This window comes from Aquarana catesbeiana, linkage group LG10, assembly GCF_042186555.1.
Source record: "Aquarana catesbeiana isolate 2022-GZ linkage group LG10, ASM4218655v1, whole genome shotgun sequence".
In the NCBI taxonomy this organism is placed as follows: domain Eukaryota; kingdom Metazoa; phylum Chordata; class Amphibia; order Anura; family Ranidae; genus Aquarana; species Aquarana catesbeiana.
Window position 1 is genome coordinate 260106431 of NC_133333.1, and position 24636 is coordinate 260131066.

A 24636-nucleotide genomic window follows, 5' to 3' on the forward strand; every position below is an offset into this window, starting at 1 on the left:
TGGTCAAGCTGCTAACTCGAATTTACTGTAATGAATAGGGGGGGGGGGAGCGGGGGTGTTTACCCGCTGGGCCCCCCCCTTTGGAGCTCAATATTTCTTTTATTCCTCCAGCAGCTTTAAAACGTTCTGGTAAGTGATCCCACCACGGCACCTGTATTAAAGGACACAGAGTTATAATTTCAGATAAAGGCATGTTGTGCTCGGCTCGGCTCCTTCCCCGCTTGAATTCCAGCGCTGCCTTCATGTCTTGTGCGTTTCTTTAATTGGGAACGGAAAATGAGTATGAGGGGCTTTTCTTTTGTTACGTGATATTTCACTTCATTCCAGAAGAAAGATTAAATGGAAGGCCCTTGGCAGAGAGTTGGCGGGTTCATTTTCAGCCTTTTATTGTAAATATATTTTAAGAAGAAAAGACCGATAGAAAAGGTCATTATTTGGCCAACCCCGAGAGTAAGCCGACGCTGGGCAGTGCCGGTCCAAATACCTGATGGAGCAATTAAATCCTTAGAAGCCGAGACAAAGACATGCCCTGGGGCAAGTGTGTTATAAAGCCCGCTCGAAACTTTCTATATTATTACTGTATTGCAGTCTGGCTGAAGTTTCAAATATAAAGTACGCTCCCTTTTAATCTTCTAACAGTACTGTGTGCTGCAGCAAGGGTTAAAATACCCAGTTCTACAACCCCAATTCCAAAAAAGTTAGGACACTTTGTAAAATCGACATAGAAATAGAATGCGGATTTCATAAACCCGTATTTTATTCACAAGAGAAAACATATCAAAGGTTTTAAAGTGAGAAAATGTACCATTTTAAGAAAAAAAAAAAATAGGGTCACTGTGAAATTTATGTCAGCAACACATCTCAAAAAAGTTGGGGCAGAGCACAAAAAGTCGGCAAAGTCAGTGGTACCAGCAAGGAGGACCTGGAAGTACATTTTGCAACTAATTTGGTTCATTGGCAACAGTTCAGTAACATGATTGGGTATAAAAAGAGCACCTTAGAGAGTCAGAGTGTCTCAGAAGTAAAGATGGGCAGAGGTTCACCAATCTGTGTGTCTAAAAATTGTCGAAAAAAAATTCATAATGCTCCTCAATTGCAAAGACTTTAAATCTATCATCATCTACAGTATATAATATCCAAAAATTCTGAGAATCTGGAGAAATCTCTGTGTGGAAGGGACAAGGCTGAAACACAATAGTGGATGTCTGTGATCTTCGGGTCCTCGGATGCACTGCATTAAAACCAGGCATGATTTGTGATGGACGTCACTGCATGGGTTCAGGAAGACTTCCAGAAGTCGCTGTCTGTGAACAAAGTTCGCCACGTCATCCAAAAGTACAAGGTAAATCTATCATGGAAAAAAGAAGCCATATCTGAACATGATCCAGAAACACTGCCATCTTCTCTGGGCCAAAGCTCCTTTTAAAATGGTCTGTTGCAAAGTGGAAAACTGTTCTCTGAGCCAAAGGTCATTTAAAATGGTCTGTAGCAAAGTTGAAAACTGTCCTATGGTCAGACGAATCGAAATTTGACACTCGTTTTGGCAACCATGGACACCGTGTTCTCCGGACTAAAGAGGAGAGGGACCTTCTGGCTTGTTATGTGCTCAGTTCAGAAGCTGGCATCTCTGATGGTATTTGGGGGGGGGGGGGGCATTAGTGCATATGGAATGGGCAGCTTGCACATCTGGACAGGCACCATCAATGCTGAAAGTGAGATGCAGGTGTTAGAGCAGCATATGCTCCCATCTGGACAACGTCTTTTTCAGGGAAGGCCTTCCATATTTCAGCAGAACAATGATAAACCGCATACTGCATCTCTGACACCAGCATGGCTTCCTAGTAGAAGAGTCAGGAATTTAACTGGCTGGCCTGCAGTCCAGACCCTTCACCGACTAAAAATATTTTGGCGCATTTTGAAATGAAAAATAATCAGGCAAGAATGGGACAACATTCCTCTCCTAAAACTCCAACATGCCCCCCACCCAGGGCTCCAATCAATGGAGATCACACTTCCAGAGCAGCTATTCTGATATCATTGCACTAAGTGCAGAGCGCTGTAGACCATGCACTCAGTCCTTCCTCAGACCTCTGGATTGAATACCACTGGGCGCCATATAACGTGGAAGACTATGGACACCTTGCAGTGAAAAAGAGGTACTGCCAGATACACCTCAGAACTGAAGGTAGGTATTGCAGCTAAAGCTGCCTTCCAGAAGGACGTTGAAATAGCCCAAGAGGGCTTAGGAAACCCCAAGTAGCCTTCCCGTAATCCCAAATAGAAGTGAGTTAGCTGCTATGGCGGTATAGTTCTAGAAGGTGTATCACTGACCCAGCACAAGCATGCAAAACCCCCGTCCTTCATACTTTTCCAGGTCAGATGGGGGAATCGGCTGCTAAGCTTGCAAATGTTAGCAATGGAACCCCCAATGGGGGTTGTGCCAGTTTGGTTCATAGTAGACAGCAAAGGAACCTAATCAATCATCAGCAATGGCCGGTCTGTACCCATTATAACACAGATCTGAAAAAGTCCCTTATTGAACTGTATAATATTACTTGTTTATACAGAAATCATAATTGCAGTGCTGAAGTAATAGCAGAGCAGATACCATCACAAAGTATGTAAATGAGAGGTTTGGACAGCGCCTGCGTTGGTCCCCGGTTTATTAGCAGAGGGCTTGGTTGTGTTTATATGTACTAAGAGTGTTTAGATGAGACTATTGTGTCATCTCCCTCCACCCAGTTTGTACTTATAACAGTATAAGAATACTACTCCCAGCCAGACTCCGCCAGATCTGAGTGCCAGCTCTTCATTAAAGCAATAGTACATTCTAGGGTTAGAATTTAGCAGAGAAATACAGTGCCTTGAAAAAGTATTCATACCCCTTGAAATTTCCCACATTTTGTTACAACCAAAACCATAAATGTATTTTATTGGGATTTTATGTGATAGACCAACACAAAGTGTCACATAATTGTGAAGTGGAAGGAAAATGATAAATGATACAAATAAATATGTGAAAAGTGTGGGGGGAGGGGCATTTGTATGGCGCCCCCCGGAGTCAATACTTTGTAGAACCCCCTTCCTCTGCTACAGCTGCAAGTCTTTTTGGGGATGTCTCTACCAGCTTTGCACATCTAGAGAGGGACATTTCTGCCCATTCTTCTTTGCAAAATACAGTTGTGCTCATAAGTTTACATACCCTGGCAGAGTTTGATTTCTTGGCCATTTTTCAGAGAATATGAATGATAACACAAAAACTTTTCTTTCACTCATGGTTAGTGTTTGGCTGAAGCCATTTATTATCAATCAGCTGTGTTTACTCTTTTTATATCATAATCACAACATAAACTACCCAAATGACCCTGATCAAAAGTTTACATACCCCAGTAATACCGTGTATTGCCCCCTTTACCATCAATGACAGCTTGAAGTCTTTTGTGGTATTTGTGGATGAGGCTCTTTATCTTCTCAGATGGTTCCTCTTGGTAAAAAGCCTCCAGTTCCTGTAAATTCTTGGGCTGTCTTGCATAAACGGCACTTTTGAGATCTCCCCAGAGGGGCTCAATGATCTTGAGGTCAGGAGACTGAGATGGCCACTCCAGAACCTTCACTTTATTCTGCTGTAGCCAATGACAGGTGGACTTGGCCTTGTGTTTTGGATCATTGTCATGTTGGAATGTCCAAGTACGTCCCATGTGTAGCTTCCTGGCTGATGAATGAAATGTTCCTCCAGTATTTTTTGATAACATTCTGCATCCCTCTTGCCATCAATTTTGACCAAATTTCCTGTGTCTTTGTAGATCACACATCCCCCAAAACATCAGCGATCCGCCTCCGTGTTTCACAGTAGGGATGGCGGACCTTTCAACATAGGCCTTGTTGTCTCCTCTCCAAATGTAGTGTTTATGGTTGTGGCCAAAAAGCTCAATTTTGGTCTCATCACTCCAAATGACTTTGTGGCAGAAGGTTTGAGGCTTGTCTCTGTGCTGTTTGGCGTATTGTAAGTGGGATACTTTGTGGCATTTCCATAGTAATGGCTTTCTTCTGGTGACTCGACCATGCGGCCCATCTTTCTTCTGGCGACTCGACCATGCGGCCCATCTTTCTTCAAGTGCCTCCTTATTGTGCATCTTAAAACAGCCACACCACATGTTTTCAGAGAGTCCTGTATTTCACCTGAAGTTTTTTGTGGGGTTTTCTTTGCATCCCGAACAATTCTCCTGGCAGTTGTGGCTGAAATTTTAGTTGGTCTACCTGACCGTGGTTTGGTTTCCATAGAGCCCATCATTTTCCACTTCTTGATTAGAGTTTGAACACTGCTGATTGGCATTCTCAATTCCTAGGATATCTTTTTATATCTCTTTCCTGTTTTATACAGTTCAACTACCTTTTCCCGCAGATCCTTTGACAATTCTTTTGCTTTCCCCATGACTCAGAATCCAGAAACGTCAGTGCAGCACTGGATGAAAGATGCAAGGGTCTGTCAGGAGTCCAGAAACCCATTGACCTTTAATACACACACACTAATTACAAGCAAACAGATCCCAGGTGAGGATGGTTCCCTTTTAATAGCCATTCAAACCCCTTTGTGTCAACTTGTGTGCATGTTATCAGGCCAAAATCACCGGGGTGTGCAAACCTTTGATCAGGGTCATTTGGGTAGTTTATGTTGTGATTATGATATAAAAAGAGTAAACACAGATGATTGATTATAAATGGCTTCAGCCAAATACTAACCATGACTGAAAGAAAAGTTTTGTGTTATCATTCATATTGTCTGAAAAATGGCCAAGAAACTATTAATTCTGCCAGGGTATGTAAACTTATGAGCACAACTGTAGCTCATGCTCTTTCAAGACTGGATGGAGAGCATCTGTGATCAGCAAATTTCAAGTCTTGCCATTTCAAGTCTTCCCACAGATTCTCGATGTGATTTAGGTCTGGACTGTGACTGGGCCATTCTAACACATGAATATGCTTTGATCTAAACCATTCCATTGTAGCTCTGGCTGGATGTTTCGGGTCGTTGTCTTGCTGGAAGGTGAACCTCCGCCCCAGTCTCAAGTCTTTTGTAACAGGTTTTCTTCTAAGATTGTCCTGTATTTGTCCCCATCCATCTTCCCATCAACTCTGACCAGCTTCCCTGTCCCTGCTGAAGAAAAGCATCCCCACCACATGATGCTGCCACCACCATGTTTCACGGTGGGGATGGTGTGTTCAGGGTGATGTGCAGTGTTAGTTTTCCCCACACATAGCGTTTTACTTTTAGGCCATAAAGTTGAATTTTGATCTCATGTGACCAGATCACCTTCTTCCACATGTTTGCTGTGTCCTCCACATGGCTTCTCACAAACTACAAACAGGACTTCTTATGACTTTCTTTCACCAATGTCTTTCTTCTTGTCACTCTTCCATAAAGGGCAGATTTGTGGAGAACACGACTAATAGTTGTCCTGTGGACAGATTCTCCCACCTGAGCTGTGGATCTCTGCAGCTCCTCCAGAGTTACCATGGACCTCTTGGCTCTTCTCTGATGAATGCTCTCCTTGCCCGGCCGGTCAGTTTAGGTGGACGGCCATGTCTTGGTAGGTTTGCAGTTGTGCCATACTCTTTCCATTTTCCGATGATGGATTGAACAGAGCTCCGTGAGATGATCAAAGCTTGGGAGATTTTTTTATAACCTGACCCTGCTTTATACTTCTCCACAACTTTATCCCTGACCTGTCTGGTGTGTTCCTTGGCCTTCATGATGCTGTTTGTTCACTAAGGTTCTCTAACAATCCTCTGAGGGCTTCACAGAACAGCTGTATTTATACTGATATTAAATGACACACAGGTGGACTCTATTTACTAATTAGGTGACTCCTGAAGGCAATTGGTTCCTCTAGATATTAGGGGTATCAGAGTAAAGGGGGCTGAATACAAATGTACCCCCCCCACACACTTTTCACATATTTATTTGTATCATTTATCATTTTCCTTCCACTTCACAATTATGTGACACTTTGTGTTGGTCTATCACATAAAATCCCAATAAAATACATTTACGTTTCTGGTTGTAACATGAGAATATGTGGGAAATTTCAAGGGGTATGAATACTTTTTTATGGCACTGTACATAGAGGGGGTTACAGAATTATCTGCTTTGGGGCGCTTTTTTTTTTTTTTTTTTTTTTTGTGCCAACACACTGTGTGCACACCAGGCCATCACATTGTATTTAATCCCAAGATGTTAGCATTTACAGCACAGTGGCTATGTGGTTAGCACTTCTGCCTTGCAGCACTGGGGTCACTGGTTCGAATCACAACCACGGCACTACCTGCCTGGAGTTTTCATGTTCTCTCTGCGCCTGCGTGGGTTTCCTTCCATACACCCAAGATATTCTTGTAAGTTAATTGGCCCCAGTATGTGTATGTATGACTGTGAGTTGGGGACCTTAGACTGTACGGTCCTTGAGGAAGGACTGGTGTGAATGTTCAATATACTACAAAGCGCTGAGTAAGTTGACGGCGCTATAGAAGTACCTGTAATAAATAATAAATCCCAAGATCTTCTGGGGCCACCTAATCCCAGAAATATAATTTTGCAGGCCAGGTATTCTCAGCTCCTCGTAGGGGTAACGATAGGCTGGAAAGCTGCCCAGAGGCCTTTTGAGAGCCCCGAGCTGAGAGTCAGAGCAGAAAAGGCCCACTGTGGTCTGACTGTTGTCAGCTGCCCTTTCCCAGCCCCCAAGTATGCATAACACTATCAAAAAATGGAGCTTTAGATATGTTTACCCTCCTTGGAGTATGAGCTCTGTTATAGGAGGAGTCATCTGAATGGGTTCAGGAAGTTCTTCCCAGCAAATGTCAGAGCTCACAGCACCCCCCAGCTGTCATGTCATCCTTAGAAATAAGAAGACCGAAATATAGGAGCGTAGATAAATCTGTAAGTAACCTTGTACTCTGGTAAGGCTGAACATTCAGATTCTTGCATTAGCCCATCAATGAAAGTGGTTGGAAACCCTCACATATCCCCAGTGAAGAGACTATCCTCAGGTAATTCACAGAGATGAAACAAGTCTCCTACATAAGTTGCACCTGTTTATCTGCAGTCTTCTCTTCTCTACAGCTTTCTAAAACATACAGATCAAAGACTACTTCTCAGCTCCAGCAGGCAGGGGACAGGAATCGGATGTTCCACACCACACAGCATAGTGAGGAGAACAGAGTGTAATCTGGGACCTGAGTGGAGGGAATAGACACACACCCCCTCTACAAAGTCTCATAGGGAAACATGCTCAGCAGAGGTTGCCAGTTGCCTTCTGGATGGGGGGGGCGGGCCCATCTTCCAAGATTCTGTAGTGTTGGGATAACTTGTCAGAAGTGACTTCTGCAGATAGCAGAGGGAGGAGATAGGAAACGGAAATCTCGTTGGGGGCTTTAGATTGAGTACTCACTATAGAGGGATATGCTTTGCTCATTTTTTTTTTTTTTTCCATTTGCGGTTTAAAACCACTTTAAAGGCCAAGTCCGTGGGTTTTTTTTTTTTTTTTTTTTTTTTTAAATCCACCCATATTTTCCGCAAAAAATGTGCATTTATTTTTTTATATATATATATATATATATATATATATATATATATATATATATATATATATATATATATATATATTTTTTTTTTTTTTTTTTTTTAATTATTTTGCTGTTTTTGCAAAGGAGCCACCAGAGAAATGTAACCACAGTGGATTGATAGTGCAGTGCTCGGGCTCCTGACGATTCTTTCTCCGGCTCTATTTCCGTACAGCGGTATGGACTTACCTCTGGGGGAGGTGTCAACAGACTAAAAATGGGGTTCCATTGAGAAATCCAAAGCCGTCTGATATGGCTGCAGACAGAACTTGTAGTTCTCTCATTCACAGATTTGAATTTTGTGCAGGTATGCATTGAGAAATTGAAGCTGCCACAATAGAAACCCCCCCCCCCCCCCCTCCACGCTGTCAGAAAGGATGGGGGGGGGTCCATTTGCAAACATGTCACACGTTACACCCTATGTATAGATGTAACATGATCTAAATGGTGACCATATGTAAGAAAAACTTGGGGTACGGCTCTAGGTTCCCAGCTCTGTTTCTGGTGACCCACACAGGAGGACGCTGGCATTGAAAAGAGCCCGTCCCGTCTGAATGCATGCCGATATGAGAAGAGAGATAAACCCTCAAGTCCATCTCATCCTGGATAAAAGCCACGCCTCCGACGTGTTTTGCCCTTCCCCTGAGGCTTCGTCATGGAGGTGTAAAAGATGATGTGTTTTAGATTTTAGGGGAAATTTGAATGCACTTTCATTACAGATGTTTTACTTGTGGCAGATCTGCAGATCACGAGTCCTTCAGCTTGCCTGCTACCGATGCTCTTCCCCTCCCCGGTGTATATGGCTGCACACAATCTTTGCTTTACTGAGTGTCTTGTATAAATACTGGGGGTTATGGACAAAACCCTTTGTCTTGGCTCCAGATCTGCGTCGCTCCTTGTCTCCGCCCCCCACCCACCTCCGAGCATCATTCCTTGGTTCCACCCCCTACCCACCTTTTAGAGAATACAGAACCAAGTATCATTTTGTGGTGCTAAGTAATTTGTATGGAATTTGTTATTGATAACAAGTAAAGTAGTAAAATAGATCCCCCACAGCCAGCAGCATTAGACATGATCCCCCCGTCCCCCCCAGCAACAATAGATTAGCCCAAAAAGAATAGACCCCCACAACAACATACTACCCCAGCAGCAAAAGATCTCCCAACAGCCGGCATCAATAGACTCTCTAGCAGCCAGCAGCATTAGACTCCCTTCCTCAACAGTAGATCTCTTCCAGCAACAATGGACCCACCACCATCAACACAATGGACCCACCACCATCAACACAATGGACCCACCACCATCAACACAATGGACCCACCACCAGCAACACAATGGACCCACCACCAGCAACACAATGGACCCACCACCAGCAACACAATGGACCCACCACCATCAACACAATGGACCCACCACCAGCAACACAATGGACCCACCACCAGCAACACAATGGACCCACCACCAGCAACACAATGGACCCACCACCATCAACACAATGAACCCACCACCATCAACACAATGGACCCACCACCAGCAACAATTTGACCCACCACACAAAAATGGACCCCCCAGTAACCAGCATTGATAGACCCTCCAGCACACCCCTTGCTATTACATACGTTCAGTGCTGGAGGTGACAGAACTGCGTTCCCCGCGTTCCTGCTGGAAAAAAAATCCCTGCCTGTGAAGCTCTTTTGTCTTCTAAAAATGTGATTTCTTTGCCCCTTGATATGAATGTTTCCCACCCGTGTTCCTTTGTGTACATGAGACCCCACTAATATTGTTCTGTGTTTTGCAGGCCTGGAAAACCCACCTCATGGGGAAAGATGGGTGTAAAGCGAATCCTCGCAGGACGCTGGCTCTTCAGAGAACACAGCAAGTAACACATCAAGGTAGGAGACTTCCTTTCCTGTGGGTACTCATTATAAAGGTCACCTGTGGAGTGCAGGTAGCCATAAAGGTTCTGGGATTTCAAACTACTTCTCGCCCAGCCTACTGTCAGGTGACAGCTGAGCAGGACATTCATCGTCCTGGATGGACATCATATGACATCCTTCCTAAACGCGTCTCGTGGCCATGCTGCAGCGCAGTCGGTCACTGGCTGTTTGTACCGGCCCTTTGGCTGGTACCATGTGATTGCTGTGACCTATCAGAGGAGATCACATGACAATTGTAAACAATGCATAGCTATGATTCTTATCATTCATTGCATACAATTGTGTTGCTAGCTGTGATTGGTCACCGTAATCACATGTTACAGCCAATCACTGCCCATCTTTACAGCTGATCACCTTATCACTTCCCCAGAGTAGTGAAATGTTACTATGGTAACTTTGTATTGCTCTGGTCACAATGTGCTAAAAAAAAAAAAAAAAATCATAAAAGAAAAATAAAATTGAAAAAAAATGTATTTTTTTTGTTTGTTTCATATACTGTCACCAGTCAGTGTCCCTGATCACCGCCACACCCGTTATATGAGAACTCTGTACTGTGCTGGGGAAAGTATGGAAAATGGTGAAGAAAAGAACATTTTTTTTTTTTTAATTTCTTAATTTTCCAAACAATTGTGACAAAACTTCAAAAAACTCGCCATGCCTCCTACTAAATACCTCAGACTGTCTACTTTCCAAAAAGGGGCGATTTGGGGGGTATTTGTACTGGGGGGGGTGATTTGGGGGGTATTTGTACTGGGGGGGGGGGTGATTTGGGGGGTATTTGTACTGGGGGGGGTGATTTGGGGCGGTATTTGTACTGGGGGGTGATTTGGGGGGTATTTGTACTGGGGGGGTGATTTGGGGGGTATTTGTACTGGGGGGTGATTTGGGGGGTATTTGTACTGGGGGGGTGATTTGGGGGGTATTTGTACTGGGGGGGTGATTTGGGGGGTATTTGTACTGGGAGGGTGATTTGGGGGGTATTTGTACTGGGAGGGTGATTTGGGGGGTATTTGTACTGGGGGGTGATTTGGGGGGTATTTGTACTGGGGGGGGTGATTTGGGGCGGTATTTGTACTGGGGGGTGATTTGGGGGGTATTTGTACTGGGAGGGTGATTTGGGGGGTATTTGTACTGGGGGGGTGATTTGGGGGGTATTTCTACTGGGAGGGTGATTTGGGGGGTATTTGTACTGGGGGGTGATTTGGGGAGATATTTGTACTGGGGGGGGGGTGATTTGGGGGGTATTTGTACTGGGGGGGGTGATTTGGGGGGTATTTGTACTGGGGGGTGATTTGGGGGGTATTTGTACTGGGAGGGTGATTTGGGGGGTATTTGTACTGGGAGGGTGATTTGGGGGGTATTTGTACTGGGGGGGGGGTGATTTGGGGGATATTTGTACTGGGGGGGGGGTGATTTGGGGGGTATTTGTACTGGGGGGGGTGATTTGGGGGGTATTTGTACTGGGGGGGGGTGATTTGGGGGGTATTTGTACTGGGGGGGGTGATTTGGGGCGGTATTTGTACTGGGGGGTGATTTGGGGGGTATTTGTACTGGGGGGGTGATTTGGGGGGTATTTGTACTGGGGGGTGATTTGGGGGGTATTTGTACTGGGGGGGTGATTTGGGGGGTATTTGTACTGGGGGGGTGATTTGGGGGGTATTTGTACTGGGAGGGTGATTTGGGGGGTATTTGTACTGGGGGGTGATTTGGGGAGATTTGTACTGGGGGGGTGATTTGGGGGGTATTTGTACTGGGAGGGTGATTTGGGGGGTATTTGTACTGGGGGGTGATTTGGGGAGATATTTGTACTGGAGGGGTGATTTGGGGGGTATTTGTACTGGGAGGGTGATTTGGGGGGTATTTGTACTGGGAGGGTGATTTGGGGGGTATTTGTACTGGGAGGGTGATTTGGGGGGTATTTGTACTGGGAGGGTGATTTGGGGGGTATTTGTACTGGGAGGGTGATTTGGGGGGTATTTCTACTGGGAGGGTGATTTGGGGGGTATTTGTACTGGGGGGTGATTTGGGGAGATATTTGTACTGGGGGGGGGGGTGATTTGGGGGGTATTTGTACTGGGGGGGGTGATTTGGGGGGTATTTGTACTGGGGGGTGATTTGGGGGGTATTTGTACTGGGAGGGTGATTTGGGGGGTATTTGTACTGGGAGGGTGATTTGGGGGGTATTTGTACTGGGGGGGGGGTGATTTGGGGGGTATTTGTACTGTTCTGGCGTTTTCGGGTCTCAAGAAATGAGATCGGCCGTCAGTACATCGGGATTGATCGATTGATCAGATATATCTCCCATAGTGTGTGGTCTCTATAACTTTCCTACAGATAAATAATATTCACTGATTTGGGGGATTTTCGCCAAAGAAATGGAGCAGAATACATTTTGGCCGAAATTTATGAAGAAAAATTATTTATTTGCAAAATTTTATAACCAAAACAAAAACTTTTTTTTTTTAATTACGGTATAAGGTTTTTTTTGTTTGGTTAGCAAAAAAACAAAAAACCCCCAGAGGTGATTAAATATCACCAAAAGAAAGTTCTATCTGTCTAAAAAAAAATGATAAAAATATCATATGAGTACAGTGTTACATGACTGCGTAATTGTAAAGTGCCCGGTATTGGGGGGGGCAGAAAGGGTGGGGGTGCCCGGTATTGGGGGGGGGGCAGGAAGGGGGGGTGCCCGGTATTGGGGGGGCAGGAAGGGGAGGGTGTCAGTATTGGGGGGCAGGAAGGGGGTGCCCAGTATTGGGCAGGAAGGGGGGGTGTGGGGCAGGAAGGGGTGGTGCCGTTATTGGGGGGGTGCCCGGTATTGGGCAGGAAGGGGGGGTGTGGGGCAGGAAGGGGTGGTGTCGGTATTGGGGGGGGGGGCAGGAAGGGGGGGTGCCTGGTATTGGGGGGGGCAGGAAGGGGGGTGCCCAGTATTGGGGGGCAGGAAGGCGGGGTGCCCGGTATTGGGGGGCAGGAAGGGGGTGCCCGGTATTGGGGGGCAGGAAGGGGGGGTGCCCGGTATTGGGGGGCAGGAAGGGGGTGCCCGGTATTGGGGGGCAGGAAGGGGGGTGCCCAGTATTGGGGGGCAGGAAGGGGGTGCCCGGTATTGGGCAGGAAGGGGGGTGCAGGGCAGGAAGGGGTGGTGCCGGTATTGGGGGCAGGAAGGGGGGGTGCCGTGACCTTCTTGATTGGCCAGGCTATAATGCTGTCACTCCTGCGCAGTCACATCACAGCGGCACAGATTGGGGGCTATAAATGTTCACTGAACTGCGCATGCGTGACTCGGTGTACATGACGACTGACGGGCAGGAGGAAGCATTTATGACAGAAGATCGGATCTCTTCATAAATCTCCTGTCTGTTAGCAATTAAAAAAAAAAAAAAAATTTTACTACCACTTTAAAGCTTTTTTTTTTTTTTTTTTTTTTCCTTATATTTGACTCCTCCCCTCACTCCCATCATTATATTAATAGAAATGTTTGATTAAGGCTATGTTTCCACTAGTGCGACTTTTTATGCGACTTGGGACTGAAAAGTCGCATGACAAATTGTTTCCCATGATTTCCAATGAGTACCGTTCATATCTGTGCGACTTCAAGTCGCAGCGACTTCAAAGTAGTCCCTGCACTACTTTGGTCCCACTTTGATGCGACTTGAGGTCCATAGATACAGGCATTGCTTCAAATCGCGGTAAAAAGTCGCGGTAAAATCGCGGTAAAAAATCGCAGCAAAATCGCGCGACTTTGGGGACGCAATAGTGGAAACATAGCCTAAAGCCTTTCCATTTTCAATACATTTAGGCTCCGTGATGTCATCACTGGGTCTCTGCGCTCTTATGTGCAGTGCAGGCAGATCATGGCCAGTGGGCGGGGCTGTACATGGCTTCCTGAAAACATCCCAGCCCCCGGCCCCAGTTCTCCTCTCAAGAGCCAGTTGGGACTTTATATGAGGCGGTGACCTGGTAAGGTCAATTACCTCCATCCCTATCTATATGTTAAAAAAGAGGGGAGAGGGGATTGGGACTTTGAACTGGTTACCGGTTATTATAATTGTATTGGATGTACATTTACTCACGATTATGCGTTTTTATGTTAATTTATATAATAAACTGAATCCTTTATACCTATGTGCTTCAAAGTCCCAATCCCCTCGCCCCTCAGGACACAGGTGGCCACCACAAATAGACAGACCGGCCTCCTCAGATATCAAACGTAGCTAATTCTCTGTATTGGGTCCTAAATCGATCGTGATTGGAAGGAAGCATAGAAACCGCAGGCAATCCGCTCAATGATCAAAGCTGAATGTTAATTAGTATCGAGAGTCAACACATTGAAATGAATAATGCCCACTTTGTATGTGAGGTGTAGATTTCCCTGAATATACAGTCCATGTAGATAAGGCACTGAATTGATAAGAAAGGATCCCCTCCCCCCCTAGAATGTAGGAAAGTATGTTGGATACCCACCTGACGGTAGTAGCTAGGGGATGGCTAATGGATTCTAACCAGTACAGGTGAGTTGGTACTGTATATACGTGACTCTCAATGGGTCCAGTACGTCTCACCGCTTCACCAGTCGCCCGAAGTCCGCCTCGTCCGGGTCCTAGGTGCAGGACAGATATTACAGCCGTCTTGGGGTTAAAGTGGAGTTCCATCCCAAAAAAAAATGAGTAACGTGTTTAAAAAAAAAAAAAAAAAAAAACATCTGGTGAAAATTATTTTTTTTACTCACCTCTAAATGCCTGTTGCTAGGGGGTCCCTCGTAATCTGCCTCCTTTGGTGCCTGGGCTCCTGATGTCACTTCCCTCGGTGCAGGAAGGGAGATCACCTCTCCCCCCTCCCTCTTGTCAATTATCTGGGTCCCAGATGATTGCGGGGCCAGTGACGGCGTGCGGCGTGGCTCGCGCATGCGCAGTGGGTGCCTGGCTTCAATCCCCCGCATCGCTGGACCCAGGGACAGGTAAGTGTCCAATTAAAAATCAGCAGCTGCAGTATTTGTAACTGCTGACTTTTAATTTTTTTTTTTTTTTTAAATGGGAACCCCGCTTTAGGTCCGAACCATAGAAAATAGGGGGATGCCATCCTCCGATGGTCAGCGTGTCCATTGAACAGGCAGTGCCATGTATCCTCGCTGTCATACAGCTGTATGTATGTATCCCGGAGTCTCCCAAGAGAAGAACTTGCTTACCGTGGGGGCACCTTAAACACCCTTTACTGCCCAGACCAATTTTCAGCTTTCAGCGCTGACGCACTTTGAATGACAATTACGCGGTCATACAACACTGTACACATAGGACATTTTTATCATTTTTTTCCCACAAATAGAGCTTTCTTTTGGTGGTATTTAATCACTGCTGTGGGGTTTTTATTTTTTGCTAAGCAAACCAAAAAAAGATGGAAAATTTTGAAAAAAAAAAAATCATTTTTATTAGTTTGTTATAAAATTTAGCAAATAGTTTTTTTTCTCCTTCATTGATATGCACTCACAAGGCGGCACTGATGGGCACAGATAAGGCGGCACTGATGGGCACAGATAAGGCGGCACTGATGGGCACAGATAAGGCGGCACTGATGGGCACAGATAAGGCGGCACTGGTAGGTGACACTGATGGGCACTGGTAGGTGACACTGATGGGCACTGGTAGGTGACACTGGACACTGGTAGGTGACACTGATGGGCACTGGTAGGTGACACTGGGCACTGGTAGGTGACACTGATGGGCACTGGTAGGTGACACTGGGCACTGGTAGGTGACACTGATGGGCAGCACTGTTAATGAGGCACTGATGGGTGGCACTGTGGGCACTGGTAGGTGGCGCTTTTTTTGCAGCCATACAGCTGCTTTGAACCAGGGTGGATAAAAATCGATGATTTAAAAAAAAATTTAAAAAAATCAGATTTTTTTTTTTTATAATTAAAATTTTATTTTAATTAAGTGCTTTTGGAGTAAAAAATCTAAAGATAGGTTTTTCTATTCAATGTACAATAATTAGTTTATTCAGCATGAAATGGAGCTTATTTATGTAGCATGAGGCTGTATAGTCTGTAATATTTACATTTTTGGTAAACTCATTCAATGGATCCAAGCTGAGATAACATGCACTGCATTGATGCATTCACACAATTTCACGGTAACAATGAGATAAACCAAAGTTCAGGAATATTCCTTTATCCCATTGTTTTGCAAATCTATGTACACTACAAACTGTATGATTGAATCGGTTGTGATATCGCTGTCTTACTAACCTGACAGCTTATTATTCTAAATAGGAAACCTTCATTTTGTTTGCAAATATTAAAGATTCCAACTACCAGCAAGAATAAGTCCTTCCATATAAAGAGCACCTGTCATTTCAAATCCATCATGGCAGCACCTGTTAGCGGGCGTCCAATCACCTGCTGCCGCCACGTCCCTCACCTTGTTGTGTCACTCCCGCATCACCAGCCCTCCCATTAAAGTGAATGGGACTGTTGGTGAGCCAACAGCGGGTCAGAGGAGGGGCCAACAGCGGGTCAGAGGAGGGAGCCAACAGCGGGTCAGAGGAGGGAGCCAACAGCGGGTCAGAGGAGGGAGCCAACAGCGGGTCAGAGGAGGGAGCCAACAGCGGGTCAGAGGAGGGAGCCAACAGCGGGTCAGAGGAGGGAGCCAACAGCGGGTCAGAGGAGGGAGCCAACAGCGGGGTCAGAGGAGGGAGCCAACAGCGGGGTCAGAGGAGGGAGCCAACAGCGGGGTCAGAGGAGGGAGCCAACAGCGGGGTCAGAGGAGGGAGCCAACAGCGGGGTCAGAGGAGGGAGCCAACAGCGGGGTCAGAGGAGGGAGCCAACAGCGGGGTCAGAGGAGGAGCGGCTGTGGGACAGAGATGACAGTTGCTCTTTAAAAATTATGATTTAAATTAAATCCCCCCCCCCCCCCCCGCTTTGAACCTCTTGGTGTTGTTGTGGTTGAGCTCCATTAACTACAGTATTTTTAACTTGCAATATCAGAATAGTTGCATTTAAAAAGAAGAAAAAACTGAGTTCTGCTTTTAATTTGGCAGCAAAGCCTCCCCTCTGACCTGTTCCTGGAACTGTTGGGTGTTTTCAGCCGGCTTTCTAATGTGTCTGCAGCAAACCACATGAAGGCTTTTGTGTCGGTAACGCCTGTTTACAAGTGATTTACTTTCAGGATCAAACTGCTTTCCGTTATCAACAACAGAGAGAGTTACAGAATGAATCAGCATCTGTACAATCTCCGAGGAAATATCGATCGCTCCCATCTCCCCATGAAGAGATCATTTCTTACCAGTAATGAAATGTGATAAAAGTGCGGCTACACCTAAAACTGAGAGACCTCCATGTAGTGTGGTGAGCGCAAAGTTTCATCATCCGCCGCCTTATTAAAGCTGAACCCGGGGAAAGAAAAATCCCTCCCTTTGTAATCCGGCTGCCCCTTTGTTAAAACGCTTGGAATTGTCACTTTTAATTTTTTTTTATAATTAACAGATTATACTCACCTGCTCTGTGTAATGAAGTTTTGCAGAGCAGCCCCAAACCTTTTTCTTCTTGGCTCCTCCTCCCCACCAAGTGTCCCCATAAAAGCCGCTTTCTATGGGGACACTCGTGTGGGCTCGCTGTCTGGGGGTATTGACACAGACAGCAGGACTCGGACGCACCCGCCCCTCCCCGCCCCCCACTCCCGTGTCACTGGCTTTGATTGACTGCAGAGGGAGCCATTGGCTTCAGCAAAACCAGCGGGACCCGGAAGTGAGGGGAGAGAAGAGCTGAAGACGTGCACAGCGCTGGATCCAATGAGGGATCAGGTAAGTAAAGAGGGGTGAGGGGCGATGCTGGTGCCTTAATGATTTTTACTTTAATGCAAGGAATGCATTGCGCTACTTTACCTGGTAATTGCGCGGTCATGCAACACATTGCGCGGTCATGCAACACTGTACCCAAATAGGTGATCTCCTACGTAGGTCACGCACGCATATGTAAACATTGTTTGTACCACACATCTGAGGTATCGCCACAAATTTTAGAGCGAGAGCAATAATTCTACGACTAAACCTCCTGTGTAACTCTAAACTGGTAACCTGTAAAGAAATTTTAAAGTGTCACCTATGGAGATTTTTAACTATCGTAGTTTGCCGTCATTCCACGAGCGTGCGCAATTTTAAAGCTTGACATGTTGGGTATCTATTTACTCGGCGTAGCATCATCTTTTATATTTTACCAAAAGATTGGGTTATATATTGTTTTTTTTTTTTTTTTTTGCATTAAAATTCATTAAAGTACATTATTACATTATTTCATTATTTTTATGTGTGTGTATGTGTGTATATATATATATGTATATGTATATATGTATATATATATATATATATATATATATATATATATATATATATATATATATATATATATATATATATAAATAATCATTATCTTACAAAAGTAAGTACACCTCTCACATTTGTGTAAATCTTTTCTTCTATCTTTTCATGTGACAACACTGAAGAAATGACACTTGTCTACAATGTAAAGTAGTGAGTGTACAGCTTGTATAACAGTGTAAATTTGCTGTCCCCTCAAAATAACTCAACACACAGCCATTAATGTCTAAACCACTGGCAACAAAAGTCAGTACACCCCTAAGTGAAAATCTCCAAATTGGGCCCAATTAGCCATTTTCCCTCCCCGGTGTCATGTGACTCGTTAGTGTTACAAGGTCTCAGTTGTGAATGGGGAGCAGGTGTGTTAAATTTGGTGTTATCGCTCTCACTCTCATACTGGTCACTGGAAGCACAACATGGCACCTCATGGCAAAGAACTCTCTGAGGATCTGAAAAAAAAAAGAATTGTTGCTCTACATAAAGATGGCCTAGGCTATAAGAAGATTGCCAAGACCCTGAAACTGATCTGCAGCACGGTGGCCAAGACCATACAGCGGTATAACAGGACAGGTTCCACTCAGAACAGGCCTCCCCATGGCCCACCAAAGAAGTTGAGGTCACGTGATCAGCGTCATATCCAGAGGTTGTCTTTGGGAAATAGACGTATGAGTGCTGCCAGCATTGCTGCAGAGGTTGTAGGGGTGGGGGGGGTCAGCCTGTCAGTGCTCAGACCATACGCCGCACACTGCATCAAATTGGTCTGCATGGCTGTCGTCCCAGAAGGAAGCCTCTTCTAAAGATGATGCACAAGAAAGTCCACAAACAGTTTGCTGAAGACAAGCAGACTAAGGACATGGATTACTGGAACCATGTCCTGTGGTCTGATGAGACCAAGATAAACGTACTTGGTTCAGATGGTGACAAGCGTGTGTGGGGGCAACCAGGTGAGGAGGACAAAGACAAGTGTGTCTTGTCTACAGTCAAGCATGGTGGTGGGAGTGTCATGGTCTGGGGCTGCATGAGTGCTGCCGGCACTGGGGGGCTACAGATCATTGAGGGAATCATGAATGCCAACATGTACTGTGATATACTGAAGAAGAGCATGATCCCCTCCCTTCAGAGACTGGACCGCAGGGCAGTATTCCAACATGATAACCACCCCAAACACACCTCCAAGACCACCACTGCCTTGCTAAAGAAGCTGAGGGTAAAGGTGATGGACTGGCCAAGCATGTCTCCAGACCTAAACCCTATTGATCATCTGTGGGACATCCTCAAATGGAAGGTGGAGGAGCGCAAGGTCTCTAACATCCACCAGCTCTGTGATGTCATCATGGAGGAGTGGAAGAGGACTCCAGTGACAACCTGTGAAGCTCTGGTGACCTCCATGTCCAAGAGGGTTAAGGCAGTGCTGGAAAATAATGGTGGCCACACAAAATATTGACACTTTGGGCCCAATTTGGAGATTTTCACTTAGGGGTGTACTGACTTTTGTTGCCAGCGGTTTAGACATTAATGGCTGTGTGTTGAGTTATTTTGAGGGGACAGCAAATTTACACTGTTATACAAGCTGTACACTCACTACTTTACATTGTAGACAAGTGTCATTTCTTCAGTGTTGTCACATGAAAAGATAGAAGAAAAGATTTACACGAATGTGAGGGGTGTACTTACTTTTGTGAGATACTGTGTATATATAATGTTTGTGGGTTCCAAGTAATTTTCTGGCAAAAAAAATACAGGAAGTGCCAGAAAAGTCCGGGTCTTTGGCTCGGGGTCACACCTGTGCAGGCCGCAGTTTGCGTGCACACGAGAGCTCATTCATTTGGATGGGCTGCCGTTCTCCCGCGACATATAGGGAACAAGTCCCTGCGCTATTTTTGAACTCACATCCCGCACAGGAATCGAGGTTCCCAATACGGGTGCGACGTCCTGCGGGGGGCATGCCTTTCGGATTAATGGCACCCCCCCGCGAGTCCCGCGTTCCTCTGTGTGGGTGGTTGCGGCTGCCGGTATTTGGGCGGGTCCCGCAGCGGCACGACCTGCACAGATCTGAACCTCATCTTCTTACAGAATAAACAAAACACTTTTTATGGTAAACAGAACAAAATGTAGCGGATAGAGAAGTTTGTTGTTCAGCGTTGTTTTTAGCGGCTCCTGCAGACGCATTGTTTTCTATCCTGTGATTCTCACCGCCATTTTTTTTGCTTGTTTGTTTTTTGTTTTTTTTTTAGCGGGATTGAAGGGAGGAATGACCGTCACTAAAACCGGGATCCCAGGACCCAAGCAACGACCGTCCATCACCGGCAGTAAAATTCCGGCCCCGAGAGCCGGCCTCAATAAGACTACGAATAAACCGCAGCCCAAGCGATGACGGCGGGGGGGGTCACCGATTCACCCCTTCATCCAAATTCAACCGATCCGACCCGAGAGACGGAAGGAAGCCGCGGCGTTCCCATCGCCAGTCACCGGAGATCGTGTTTTATCATTCACCTCTTATTAGGCTCACCTGATTGTGAGATTTATTTTATATTATATTGTTTTATAGGGTGTGAGATAATTTATTCAGTGATGAGCGATAATCTAAAGTCTTTGTGTATAAAGAAGGGGCGGGGATTCTCAAAGTGACCAATCAGATCCTTGCTCTCATTTTCTAATATGTGCTACAAAATACAGGTAGATCCACCCCTCCCCCCCCTCCCATGGAGATCCAGGCAAGAGGACACATACACAGAAATATATGAAGACAGTCCCTGCTGTTCGGTCGGTCTTGTGATTGACTTGCCTTGCTTTGTCTAGAGATCTGTTTTGAAGTAGAATTCCAGCCACAACCTAACTAGTCCTAAAACTGTCCCCTCCCCCCCTCCTAATACCCATACTAATTACTTTGTGCAATATAGATGTATAGACTTACAGTCCAGTCACATGATCCTCTGTGTCAGCCAGCAGCGGCTGCAGGGGAGAGGAGGGAGCACCGACAATGGATGGGATCTAGGAGCCTATGGGTGATATCACCTCTCCCATGCATTACCAGCCATTCTCGAGGGCGCTTTCCCCTGCAGCTGCTGCTGGCTGACACGGGACCAATTTTCAGCATGCTCTGGTCTAGTCATGTGACCCCCCCCCCGTCATTCAGCAGCTGACTACAGCTGGTAATGCCTGGGGAGTGGTGACATCACCTGTAAGCTCCCTTGTCCAAGCTCTCGCCTCTCCCCTGCAGCTGCTTCTGACTGACACAGGTTGTCATGTGACTGGACTTAAATTGAGTCCCCTGTGTCAGCCAGCAGCGACTGCAGGGGAGAGGAGAGAAGTTCCATCTTTCACCAACATGTGGCACTGCAGGTACAATCGTTTTTTTTATTTTTTTTAGATCTCCACCTTAAGAAAATGTGTGACGTGTATGGGGGGGGGATGGGCTCTAAATCTACTCAGAGGGATCAATACATTGGGGGCTAATTTAATGAATAGAGAACATCCAATTCACAAAGTGATTGTAACATTGTGTAGAGTGAATGTTACATTGTGAATGTTCAGTTGGTAAATAAGGTGAAGCCGCGTTCATTGTGAATTCCCGATCATGTTCGCGGCAAACAAAACGAGACTTTTGGTTTCACCTGAACAGATAATTACAGGAAACGCGGCTTCTCGCTATTTAGTAGGTGAACGTTCACGTTGCCAAGAGTGACGTCTCTATTGGTCAGTAAATGGTCCCCGTTGTGTTTTCCCTCCAATGCTCAACAATCGCCAACCGCAGAGCGGCCGCCGGGTGAAATCAATAGACATGTGCATTGCCAAAAAATGTGTTCGTTTTTTGTTTTTTTTTTTTTTGCTTTTCTGGTCATTCGTTATGATCGAAATTCGTTATTTCGGATAAATTCATAAATTCGAAGATTCTGAAATTCTGAAAATTTGAGATGCGGAAAATAAGAAAGAAAAGTCCGAAAATTCAAAAGAACAAAAATCCGAAATAATAACTATTACATTCTAGGTATTGGAATTTCCTTTCAAATTTGGCCGTTAGTGAATGTAACGAATACGAATTTATCTGAAGTTGCGAATTATCCGAAATAAATCAAATGTAACGAATGACTAATAATAATCACAATTTGTATTATTATTCATTTGTTACGTTCCATTCATTTAGATATGGCTTTCATTAATTTGGATAATTCGTATTCATTATGTTCACTAACAGACAAATTTGAAAGGGAATTCCAATATCTATCATTTAATATTTATTATTGGTGAGTTGTTATTTCAGATTTTCAAATTTTGGAAAAATTCGTTAAACTTGTTTTCGTTAATTTGAATATTTCCAAATGAATGAATTCGTCGAATTTTGTCAAAAAAAGAATTTGGAACGAAATGAATTGCACATGTCTCGTCATCGAGGCCGCCATGTTTTATATTTCCCACGGCCACAAAGATTTTACACGCAATTTCTGATATTATTAATGATGTTTAACATAAGAAAACAGAAATTCTTCACTTTTTTACGATCGCCTTCTGATTGACCATATTCCTGAGTACATCATCATTTATTACTGTAATGTATGTGGAGGTCACAGGCTTTTTTTTTTTTTTTTTAACAATAGCACTGAAGTTATGAAAGCCCCGGGACAGGATTGGTTGATTGATTATAAGTCCAAGGTGCTGGTCTGCAGGGGCTGTATACTTCTCTCTATTCACATATAGTTACATAGAAGAGCAGCAAACACAAGCTATACTAGGCTCTATAATACTGTAATTCCACTCTGTGATCAATGCTAAAATATGCTTCTTCACCTCCAAAAGCAATGCTAAAATAGAGTTCACTCCGCATGCAGTGCTATAGTATACTGGGGGAAAAGGGACTCCCCTGGCTCAATGTTCCCACGAAACGCGTTGACTCAATGTACTTGTTGCTATTGTCAATAAACGCCTTCTAACTTGCCTTTAAACTTCTATTTTATTGGACATCAGGCGCTCCTTTCTACTCGCCTTTCTAAGTCTGCATGTAGAACGGTCAGGGCCTCTGTTTGAAATCATGGGGCCCCATTCAGCCTTCCTGATAAGGGCCCCTCCAACCCCACCTACACCCCAACCCCCACCCCCCTGGGGTGCAGCAAAACTGTGCTGCTGACTTTATCCCCCTACACCCTGAAAATGAAAATAAAAAAGTCACACCTTCTGGGCCCCTCTGTTGACCTGATGGGGCCCTGAGAAATGTAATGGTGCTATAGTATACTGGGGGAACAGGGACTCCCCTGGCTCGGGGTTCCCACAAAATGCATTGACTCGATGTACTTGTTGCTATTTTCTAACTTACCTTTCAACTTCTATCTTATTGGACATCAGGCGCTCCTTTCTACTCGCCTTTATAAGTCTACTTTTAGAACGGTCAGGGCTGCTGTTTGAAATCATGGGGCCCCTCCAACGCCACCTACGACACCCCCCCCCCCCCCAGGGTGCAGTGAAACGGCGCCACTGACTTTATCCCCCTACGCCCTGAGAATGAAAATAAAAAAGTCACACCTTCTGGGCCCCTCTGTTGGCCCACAGATATGTAATTTAACCAGTCATTTTTTTTATCTTTCCATCTATTAAATCTTCTGCTCTTGTTGTTATAACTTTGGTTAGTAAAACATTTTTTTTTCTGCCAGTAAATCCCTTATACAGCCCACTTCCTGTTTCCTGTCTGGTCATTAGTCTAGGATTATGACATCATCACACACAGCTCTCTCTCTCTCACTCTCCTGAGAGTTTGCCAGGAAGGGAGGGGGGGGGTGAGTCATAAGAGGGGAAAATGAGAGCTGCAGAGCTGGAGGTGCCTCTGTGTCTGTGTAAATCCAGGAAGTGAACAGGCAGCAGCTTCAGCTGCCCACAGTTAAAATGGCTGCAGCCAGACTCAGTGGAGGGAGATTCCTGCAGCATATGTGGCAAGTACAGGATCCCAGTATATATTAAATAGTATACAAAGTGGTTGGAGGGAAGCTTCAAAACGGCAAAGATGTTTTTATTACAAATTATGTGAGCAGACTGCAGTTCCTTTTTAAAGCAGAGTTCCACCCAGAAATGGAACTTCCGCTTATCCGATTCCTCCCCCCTCCCTCCTGAAAGGTGCCAAATGTGGCACCGGAGGGGATACCTGTCAAATCCAGGTATTTGCTCCCACTTCCAGGTAGAGATTGCTGCAATATTTTGCGGCGAAGTACGCAATATCCGCCCCCCCCTCCTCTCGGGTTGGTGGGTACTCTTGGGGGTTGGTGGGTACTCTTGGGGGTCGGTGCCTACTCTTGGGGGTCGGTGCGTACCCTTGGGGGGTCGGTGCGTACCCTTGGGGGGTCGGTGGGTACCCTTGGGGGGTCGGTGGGTACCCTTGGGGGGTCGGTGGGTACCCTGGGGGGTTGGTGCGTACTCTGGGGGGTTGGTGCGTACTCTTGGGGGTTGGTGCGTACTCTTGGGGGTTGGTGCGTACTCTTGGGGGTTGGTGAGTACTCTCGGGTTGGTGAGTACTCTCGGGGGTTGGTGTGTAGGCCATGACAGCAATGTTTGTGATCCTTTATAAGTTGACCAATGTGGGAATATATCCATTGTTGCCTATCTAGAAAGCAGGATCCCTTGCATACCCCAAGGCTCCCCCCCCCCCCCCCGGGTTTCCATACCCCCAGTAGGAATGTACAATGAGTAGGTCATAGGAGAGGAGGCGATAATGTCTGCGGATTTGGGACCATCCGGT

At 45.5% G+C, this 24636-nt stretch overlaps 1 protein-coding gene across 1 annotated transcript in view; it reads left to right on the top strand.

Annotated features, from left to right (window-relative positions):
* The window catches only part of CEP104 (centrosomal protein 104), a gene marked incomplete at its 5' end in the record, with an annotated part of 87833 nt that extends 63602 nt beyond the window's left edge, over nt 1-24231 (top strand). The window contains 2 exon segments of the mRNA XM_073603702.1: nt 9413-9506; nt 20153-24231. Coding sequence (XP_073459803.1) covers nt 9413-9506; nt 20153-20292 — 234 coding nt within the window.
* Between the last annotated feature and the right edge of the window lie 405 nt (nt 24232-24636).